The sequence below is a fragment of the Lepidochelys olivacea genome (assembly GCF_965140295.1).
Source record: "Lepidochelys olivacea isolate rLepOli2 genome assembly, contig: Scaffold_29, whole genome shotgun sequence".
Lineage (NCBI taxonomy): Eukaryota > Metazoa > Chordata > Testudines > Cheloniidae > Lepidochelys > Lepidochelys olivacea.
Window position 1 is genome coordinate 278,396 of NW_028181947.1, and position 9,992 is coordinate 288,387.

Here is a 9,992-nt window from a genome sequence, read left to right on the forward strand (position 1 = left end):
CTGTGATTCTTTGATCACCCCAAGGGCCATGGAACCTTGATGAAGATTCCTAATGTCTGTGCTAACAAGCTCTGTTCTACGCTGTGTTCCCGATGACTAATAACCCACCTGTGTTCCCCTGGCTGAGAGTCACTGCAGGCTGGAGATCGGGGGGCATTGCTCCCTCTGGGGGTGGAGGCCCGGGGGGCCAGAGCAAGGGGACTCCCTGGGGGGGCCCACAGCAGAGACGGGCGTGCTGGAGGCTCAGAGAGGTGCGGTTCCAGGAGGCGCTGGAGCCCAGGGCTTAACCCCGGAGAGAGAGTGAACCCCCGAGAAGAGCTGTCACACTGAAGGGGGGTCCTCCCGGGGACCGGACGGATCTGAGAGAGAGCACAGGGCCTGGGAGTGCATGACACCGGTAGATAGGCAGGGGGGACGGGACGGCAAATAGAAGAGTTTGGATAGTTAGCCATGCCATGGTCCTGTCCCTCGCTGGCATGTCCTGGTGCTGCCCCAGTCACACTTCCCTGTGGCTGGGCACTCGGGTACTCCCATGGCAGCAGACCCCTTGGGTTCTCCTGGGGCATTGGCCCTGTTCACAGGTTTGTGACCCCACATACCAACAGGAGGTGCCCCCCTCTTTCCAGCTGCCCCGCTGCCCCCATTGCGTCTGTCTGACAGCTGTCACTTCCAGCAGCCATGGAACCTTCCCACCCCCAATGTACCATCACCCCAAGGGCCATGGAACCCTCAGGTCCCCAACGTTCCATCACCCCATATGGCCATGGAACCCTCAGGTCCCCAACGTTCCATCACCCCATATGGCCATGGAACCCTCAGGTCCCCAACGTTCCATCACCCCATATGGCCATGGAACCTTCCTTCTGCGTATTAAAGGGACTCCTCCCACAGGCAGCATTTCCTGCCTTGTAACCCAGCACCCCCCCATTCGAGGTGTCGGGATTGCTGACCCTCTTCATGCGGTGCAGGGTAAGGGCCCCTCACAACCTGCTGGGAATTTAACTACCGCAGCACAACCCAGTAAGACACCTCCACGGAGTCCAGAGAGACAGTTTATTGCTCTGGTCTGAGCACTGGCCAGCCATCTGTGTGGGGCCAGAGTGAGGGGGGAATCACATTCCAGCCACACTCAGGAGTGAGGGGTCGGAGCAAGGCCCTGTGGGGCTGAATCTGAGGGTTTGCATGAAAGCGCCAGAGGGAGATACAGGGGTGTCTTGTGTCTGCTGCACAGGAAGGGGGATGGGCAGCTTTTATTGACACCCAGATCTTGGGGAGCGGGGATGCTGCTGAGACCTCGCTGGGGAGACAGGACTGACAGACGCAGGGATGGACCCATCAGCAGTTCATCCGGGGGCCCCCGGTGAGAACGAGGCGCGATGCACAGGCAGCCCCATGGGCCGTGCTCACTGGGATCCCCTTCTCTAGCTGCTCAGCAGGGACGGCCCCGCCTGTCCCTCTGCCGCTTCCTCTGGCTGCGCCCCACGGTGATCTCCAGCATCGGGGGTCCAGATCCACTCCCGCACCTGTGCCGGCAACAAGGAGAGACTTAGAGCCCGGGGCAGAGGGGGACACGGTCACCGGCAGCGCTGGGTGGGCAGAGCTCTGGCAGGTCCCTCGGACCAGTTACCCCACAGGGGAGATGCAGCCGCGGGGAAGCGTCTCCCTCCCCAAGGACCTGGCTTCCTGCCGAGAGCTCATGTCACCAGACTGAGGGCTGGCGTCCCAGCAGGGCCATGCCAGTACCGATGATGCTGTGCTCGCTGGTCGGGGCCTCTGCCCTTAGCCCTTACCTGCCCATGCCTCCTCCCAGAGCAGTAACAGCTCCAGCCCCCCAGCGCCATGGCCAGCAGGAGAGCCCCTCGCAGCATCCACAGCAGGATCCTCAGGCCCGGCTCCAGGAGGCCGCGCTGCTCCTCCGGCCCTGGCAAAGGGAGCAGGTGAGAGAGAGACGCCCTCACCTCTGCCCCTCCCTGCTCCTGCCATGGTCCCTGTGACCTGCTGCCTAGCCAGGGAGCTGAGCCCAGCCCCTGGGGAAATCATAGAATATCAGGGCTGGAAGGGACCTCGGGAGGTCATCTAGTCCAACCCCCTGCTCAAAGCAGGACCAATCCCCAATTTTTGCCCCAGATTCCTAAATGGCCCCCTCAAGGATTGAACTCACAGCCGAAATGCCTGGGGGTTCCCCCGCCCAGCCCGTGGACATTACGGGAGATTCACCGGGGACGTGCCTGCTAACGGGAGCCCAGTGGGTGTTACCCCCGGCACCAGAATGGGGGCCGGAGGGGGTCATGATGGGGTACATGCCCCATCCTGGCTCTGAAAGGGTTAATGTGGCTGGAGAGGCCCGTTACCCACCTGGCTGCACCTGGCGGAGGGCTGGCCCAGCTGAAGCTGAGTTCGAGGGGAGAGGGGCCGGGTCCTATGGAGGCAGGAAGTGTGGAGCAGAAGGGGCTGCGGGAGGAACCCCGGGATTCGAGAGTTTGGGGGTGGCTCTGGGCTCCTCTCCCAAGAAGCAAAGTCAATAAGAGGCCAGGAGGCCCACGGAGCAGCCGCCGGGGGAATAAGCCCCAGTGGAGAGGTAAAGGCAGGATCTGGCCCTCCGGGGAGGGAGGGTACAATGGAGGAACAGGCTGTGGGGGAAGGTCCAGCTCCAGGAGGGCAGAGGTTGGTTTGTGTTTTGGGGGGTTACTGGGCACTATGGGGCCCTGAGCAGGCCGGGGTTCCCCGGCCAGCCCCTGTAGGGTGCCGTGGGGCCCTGAGCAGGCCGGGGTTCCCCGGCCAGCCCCTGTAGGGTGCCGTGGGGCCCTGAGCAGGCCGGGGTTCCCCGGCCAGCCCCTGTAGGGTGCCGTGGGGCCCTGAGCAGGCCGGGGTTCCCCGGCCAGCCCCTGTAGGGTGCCGTGGGGCCCTGAGCAGGCCGGGGTTCCCCGGCCAGCCCCTGTAGGGTGCCGTGGGGCCCTGAGCAGGGGATGAAGAGGAGCGAGTGCCTGCAGAGCAGGGTGTGAGGTCCAGGGCCCCCGAGACAGCCCGAGCCCTGTTGTCAGGACATTGGGCTGTTACTCGTTGGCCTTTGGTTACCCTAGCAGGGGCGGCAGTAAAACGTGAATTTTCCGGAGAACGGGGTCAGGAGAAGAGAGACCGCGGCAGAGCCAGAGCGACAGCTGGCAGGGGGCACTGGCCGAGGCGAGCCCGATACACCACATCCAGCCACGCTGGGACGCCCCAGCCGTGAGTCGATTATTTACAGGGGAGCACAGAGACCCCGACAGGATCCGGCAGGGGGAAATCACGGGGGTCAGTGACTCTAACTCTGCACATGGGCATGGGCGGGGGGAAGGGAGGTTCTGACGTGGGGCGCTCCTGATGGGGGCGGGGAGGGAAAGGTAGTGCAGGGGAGATCCAGGAATAACGGGGTGAAATGATACAAGGGGGTTCTGGTTGGAGCATAGAATTAACCCTGGTGCTGGGGGGGGGTCTCTTGAGCCAGGGGGATCCCCTTTCCGTGGTAAGGGCCAGGAGCCCCAGAGCTGGGGGGTTTGTGAGCCCAAAGGAAAGTCTGGGAGCCCCAGGGCTGGGGGACAGATCGTGGGGATCCTCCCGCCCTGGACGGCGCAGACAGGCTGAGGCCTCACCCCTGAAGGTGATCCGGAAGTCGGCCTGGCGGGACTGGTTCAGCGCGGGGTGCCGTGCCCGGCAGGAGAAGAGCGCCCCCAGATCCTGCTCCGTGGGGGTGAAGCTGTAGACGCTCACCAGGCTGAAGGTCTTGTCCCGGTGCCCCCGGCGCGCGGCAGAGACGAAGGAGGCGTTTAGCTCCTGCCCGTCCCGGAGCCAGGACACTGCGACGTCCTGGGGGTAAAACCCCCGCACGCAGCACACCAGGGCGCTGTCCTCCTCCCTCTGCACCACGGGGTTGGGCACCTCGACCCGCGGCAGCGCTGGGGAGACAGAGACGGGGAGTCCAGAGAGCCGGGCAGGGGAAGCTCTGCAGGGAGAGGGGGTCGCAGGGGAAGCGGCTGGGGTGGAAGGTCCCAGCTGCACCAGCTGGGAACAGCTCTCCAGGTGCCCAATGCCCCCCGCGGTGCCCGTCCCTGCTCCCCGTCCAGGGCAGCCTGGGGTGTCGGCTCCATCACAGGCTTTCCCGCCAGCCAGCGCTGGCAGCCCCAAACCCGCCCCGTCCCCTGTGCAAAAGCCCCCCGGCTCATCCGCCCCCCGAGCGCCTCACTCGCCCCCCCCTCCCCCCGAGAATGCGGCTCCGAAGCCGGGCCGGGGCCGGGGCGGAGCTCGTCAGGGGCCCAGGGCTGCAGCCCTGCCTGGCCGGGAGCACGGGGCGAGGCCAGGCCGTGACTCTACCTGCCACCCGTAAGCGGACGGTGCCCTCTCCGCGCTGCCCCCCGTAGCGTACGGAGCAGCGGTAGGGGCCCTGCTCGGCCAGCGTGACGTGGGGCAGGAGGAGCGAAGCGTTGCCCCTGGGCAGCTCCGGGGCAAAGAGCTCTGCCCCCTTCCTCATGGTGACCGCGATGCCGTCCAGCTCCATCAGCGCCTGGCCCTGGAAGTACCAGGTTACCCGCAGCTGCCCGTCCCCTTCGCCCGCCCCGCGCGGGGCCACGGGGAAGCTGCAAGTCAGGAGCACGTCGGAGCCCAGGAGCGCCGTCACCGGGGAGGGGTCGGTGGAGACGGGCAAAGCGCCGGCTGTGGGGGAAGCAGGACACAGATCCAGGGCCCTGCCGGGGGAAAGGGCCTGTTTCCCATTCCCCCCACAGCCCGCCAGCCCCCTGCCCTGGAGCCGGGTGGGAGCTGGCTTCCCCAAGAATGGAAAGGCCCCATGTGCTATTGCCACCCCCACCCTCTCCCCTTCCCGAGCCAGCCAGTCCGTGCCCTCGGGCTGGATCAGAGCTGGTACCCCCCAGGGGTAGGATTGCCATTTTTCTAATCACAGAAAACTGAATGCCCCTGCCCCACCCCTTCACCGAGGCCCCACCCCGCCCCACCCCTTCACCGAGGCCCCACCCCGCCCCTTCTCTGAGGCCCCCACCCCCGCTCACTTCCTCCCGTTTCCTCCGTCGCTGGCTCTCCCCCACCCTCATTCACTGTCACTGGGCTGGGGCAGGGGGTTGGGATGTGGGAGGGAGCTCCAGGCTAGGGGATGGGTCCCAGGGGGTCGGGGTGTGGGAGGGGGCGCTGGGCTGGGGCAGGGGAATGGGGTGCGGGAGGCGTCTCTGGCCTGGGGTCGGGGGTCGGGGTGTTGGAGGGAGCTCTGGGCTGGGGCAGGGGGTTGGGATGTGGGAGGGAGCTCCAGGCTAGGGGATGGGTCCCAGGGGGTCGGGGTGTGGGAGGGAGCTCCAGGCTAGGGGATGGGTCCCAGGGGGTCGGGGTGTGGGAGGGAGCTCCAGGCTAGGGGATGGGTCCCAGGGGGTCGGGGTGTGGGAGGGAGCTCCAGGCTAGGGGATGGGTCCCAGGGGGTCGGGGTGTGGGAGGGAGCTCCAGGCTAGGGGATGGGTCCCAGGGGGTCGGGGTGTGGGAGGGAGCTCCAGGCTAGGGGATGGGTCCCAGGGGGTCGGGGTGTGGGAGGGGGCGCTGGGCTGGGGCAGGGGAATGGGGTGCGGGAGGCGTCTCTGGCCTGGGGTAGGGGGTCGGGGTGTTGGAGGGAGCTCTGGGCTGGGGCAGGGGGTTGGGATGTGGGAGGGAGCTCCAGGCTAGGGGATGGGTCCCAGGGGGTTGGGATGTGGGAGGGAGCTCCAGGCTAGGGGATGGGTCCCAGGGGGTTGGGATGTGGGAAGGAGCTCCAGGCTAGGGGATGGGTCCCAGGGGGTCGGGGTGTGGGAGGGAGCTCCAGGCTAGGGGATGGGTCCCAGGGGGTCGGGGTGTGGGAGGGGGCGCTGGGCTGGGGCAGGGGAATGGGGTGCGGGAGGCGTCTCTGGCCTGGGGTAGGGGGTCGGGGTGTTGGAGGGAGCTCTGGGCTGGGGCAGGGGGTTGGGATGTGGGAGGGAGCTCCAGGCTAGGGGATGGGTCCCAGGGGGTTGGGATGTGGGAGGGAGCTCCAGGCTAGGGGATGGGTCCCAGGGGGTTGGGATGTGGGAAGGAGCTCCAGGCTAGGGGATGGGTCCCAGGGGGTCGGGGTGTGGGAGGGAGCTCCAGGCTAGGGGATGGGTCCCAGGGGGTCGGGGTGTGGGAGGGGGCGCTGGGCTGGGGCAGGGGAATGGGGTGCGGGAGGCGTCTCTGGCCTGGGGTCGGGGGTCGGGGTGTTGGAGGGAGCTCTGGGCTGGGGCAGGGGTTTGGGGTTTGGGCTTCAGGCAGCGCTGACCTGAGGCAGTTCCTGGCAAGCATTGTCACGTCCCACCGGCTCCTAGGCAGAGATGCAGCCAGGAGGCCCCATGTGCTGCGCCAGCCCACAGGTGCCACCCCTGCAGCTCCCATTGGCCGCAGTTCCTGACGAATGGGAGCTGCGGAGCCGGTGCTTGGGGCGGGGCAGTGTGTGGGCCCCATGGGAGCCCCTGCGGCCTGCACCTGGGAGCTGGAGGACCGTGCTGGCTGCTTCCGGGAACCGCACGGAGCCAGGTAGGGAGCCTGCCAGCCCCTCTGTGCTGCCGAGTGGAAAACCGGACGCCTGGCAACCTTACCTAGAGGGGATGGGGAGAGTTCTCATATCCCATTTCCCCCCCAACCCCACCCCCGGCCCACCAGTCCCCACCATGGGGCTGGATCAGAGCTGGTGCCCCCTAGAGGGAAAGAGCCCATGTCCCTGCAACCCGGTGCCCCCCCATAGCTGGTCGGTTCATGCCCCGGACAGGGTTATGTCAGTTCCCCTCTAGGCCTGTGGGCAGGCGGGGGAAACAGCTACGGGGTGTCGGGAGGCGGTGCCGGGGGAGAGAGGCTACAACAGCCCCACACTGAGCCCTGTCAAATTGGGACCCCCAGTTACACCCCAGCTAAAACTCAATGCGGATCCAGGCACCAGCCTGCGGCTCTGGAGCGAGACCATGGGCTGGTCTGTGGCTGCCCAGCCCTGGGCTGCCCTAGTGTAGGGGCAGGAGGAGAGGGGCTGGAGGGGAGGGGCTCGTACTACACAGAAACATCACACACCGCCCCTACCTGCCCTGATGCCCCCACGGGGCAGCTCCAGGCTCCTGTTGGTCTCTGTGGGAGCCTTGACGCTCGGAGACGCTGCATTCGGGGCGCGGGAACTGGTTGTCATTGGGGAGCCTGAAAAGCCCCCAAAGAAGGGCAGATCAGAGCACAGCTTAGGCTGAGAAACCCTCGACTGCGGGCCCCCTGACTGCCTCCCTTCCCCCCACTGCCCCCCTGCTCCCCAAACACTGCCCCAGGCCCCCCACTGCCTCCCTGCTCCCCACACACTGCCTCCCCTGCCCTCACAATCCCCTATTCTCTGCCCCCCATTCATTTCTCGCTACCCCCTTACTGCCCCCCATAAACCCCTGTTCCCCGACCCCCCACTCACTGCCTCCTCTACTCACCCCCATCCCCCTGTTCCTGGCCCTGCCCCACTGCTCCATGCCCCCTCCCCCCCGAATGGCTGCTTCTCGTGTTCCCGCCAGCCCAGACCCGTGCGGCTCTCTGGGTTCGGGCAGCGCCTGCAGTTCCCCTGGGCGGTCTCTGCTGCCAGAGTCAGCCCCTCCCATCAAACCCCAGCCCCTTCTTGGGTCCCAGCCACCCCCCACGGATCAGGGCTACCCCCAGTCACTGGTTCAGCCCCGGCCGCACAGGGCAAGCAGGTGCGGATGGGGGGGCGTCATTTCATCCCCCTGCCCCACGGTCGCCCAGGGAGCCAGGTGGGTCCCAGCTTGTAGACTCAGGTCCCGGCTGCCGTGCGGGTTGGCCCGGTGCTGGGGCCAGAGACGTGTCTGAGCGGCCAGACCCCAGGGCGTGGGGCAGCCGGGGGCTCTGTACTCACCGGCGCTCCCCAGCCACAGGAGCAGTACGATCCGCAGGGCCATGGCTGCACTGAGCCGTTCATCGCCCGGGGGGAGGCGGGGGGGAGCCCAGGGGGGCCGTGTCAGTTTCACATCATACCTCGGAGGTGTAACAGGCGGTGCAGGGTGAGCGTCTGGCTGGGCCTGTCTCTGCTGGGAGCTGAAAGCAGCCACAGAGCTGGGAGCAGCCCAGAGCTGCCTCTGACCGGCTATTTCAGTTCCTCCCCGGCCAGGGGCCTGAATTAGCGGCTGCTTCTGCTTGGCTGCGAGGCGGGCAGTGGTGTGCGGACGAGGCTCTTGGTCTGGGCTGCTGTGTGCAGTTCGTGGACAGCAACACCGTGCCCTGAAATAACATTGCAGTGAGTATTCAAGGGCCCTGTAGGGTCTGTGGCTGGGAGATTTGCTATCGCAACCATGCCTGGCCTCTGGGCTGCAGGGTCTGAGCTGTCATCAGCACAAATGCCCCGAGCAACTAGGGCTGTAGGAAACCTTAACACGCAGCCGGAACATACCTCGTCTGCGACACTGCCCGAGTCTTCAGCAAGCCTGCGACAATCGCTCTGCGAGGGGATCTGCCCCCGGGGCAGCCTGTTCAGAGCCGATGGAAATCACGGCACCGAGGCAGCCCGTGCAGGACATCGGCCGGGCACTTTTGTCCGGCACTTTGGGGGATTTCCCCTATGCAGTTTTGCAGAGCTCCTTGTGGTAGGAAGAGAGCCTGAGATATAAGCCTTTGTATCAGAGGCCTGGCAGGAGGCCTGAGCTAAAGTAGTGGCCAAGCTTTGCCGACATAAAGCAAAGTTGGCGAAAGTGAGGCTGTGAGCAAACGTCGGGGCTGATATTGCAGAAACGTTCCTGAGAAGTGCTTGGCACAGAGTTCTCACGCAAAGACTTTCCAGAAGTGTGTTACCAGCACGTCCCGGTACCAAGTGGTACCAGAACATCCCCATATAAAGGATGGTACAGACACATTCTCCAAGGATAACAGGAACACAGTGACCCCTTCTAAAAGATAAGGTCAGGATGACAGTACGTAATAAAGATGTTTTGATCGAACCAACATGTACAAGGAGATGGGTGATAACTAGCCACGTCAGGGGGCAGTAACTAACTATGTCAGGGGCAGTACTAACTTGTTTGTATCAGGGTATAAAGATGTACCCCAGAGAGAGTATCTTTGTCCAGCTGAAGGGGGGAATGGAAAGTCCTGCCATTCACTGAGCTGCGTCCATTGTCACGGGCATACGTCTTAGTATCCTCGTAGAGTCTGCCAAGTGCTATTACCGTGCTTTGTCGACAATGAACCTGGCCTGGCACCTTCGTCCCTTAACGGATCTTGTGGTCATTGGGCGGTTCGCTCGAGGTCTGCTGTGCTGACTGTCTGCACAGAGCTGGGGCACTACACAGGGAGAACACACACACGCAGCCAAACATCTAACCACACTCCTGTGGCAAAGAGCACCGCTGTCGGTGTGACAGCTGAATGGCTGAGCGTTGGCATTGCAGCAAGCCCCGTCTTCCTTTGCTTGTCGTGGTGCAGCTGGGGTGCTGCCTAATGCCAGACGGTCTGTGGGGAGTTCGCAGCCTGGGGCAGCCTGGCTGCATATGGGCCGAGAGCCTCAGTGGCCTTTTGATCAGACGGCTTGAAAATCCCCCTCTCATTTGTCACCTTTCTTCTAGGCACAAGGGATTTCTCCAGAGACCCTGGGAGGTGGGTCCCAGCTCCCTTCTATCCCTCTCTGCCTGGACACGCCGATGTGTCAGGAAGCCGTCCTTGCCCATCTCCTGCTGGGAGGGTGTTGTATGGATCCCCTGGGGCAGAGACCAGTTCCGGTCCCTCAGCACCGCTAAGCCCAGACAGAGCAGGGCCCCTGTGGCAGAGACCAGAGTCTCCTCAAAGGCAAGATGAAGAACTTCTCCTGACCCTGCAGCTCAGCCGCGGCTCCCATTGCCTGCGGGACGGGCGGGTGCATCACACCCGGCCCAGGGACTGACAGGACACGGGGACTCGCTGAGTGCCTGATTTATTCACCTGAGCACGAGCCCCGGGGCCAGACTGGGGCAGTG

At 64.9% G+C, this 9,992-nt stretch overlaps 1 protein-coding gene across 1 annotated transcript; it reads right to left on the bottom strand.

Moving 5' to 3' along the window:
* Nucleotides 1-1,065: 1,065 nt before the first annotated feature.
* On the bottom strand, nucleotides 1,066-8,019 carry LOC311514220 (tapasin-related protein-like). The gene is made up of 6 exons (XM_084652644.1): nucleotides 7,907-8,019; nucleotides 7,087-7,197; nucleotides 4,348-4,686; nucleotides 3,630-3,932; nucleotides 1,791-1,921; nucleotides 1,066-1,523 (listed from the first exon to the last, which is right to left on the bottom strand). Exons 1-6 carry the CDS (start codon nucleotides 7,947-7,949, stop codon nucleotides 1,422-1,424), a joined length of 1,029 nt encoding a protein of 342 aa, XP_084508770.1. The 5' UTR covers nucleotides 7,950-8,019; the 3' UTR covers nucleotides 1,066-1,421.
* Between the last annotated feature and the right edge of the window lie 1,973 nt (nucleotides 8,020-9,992).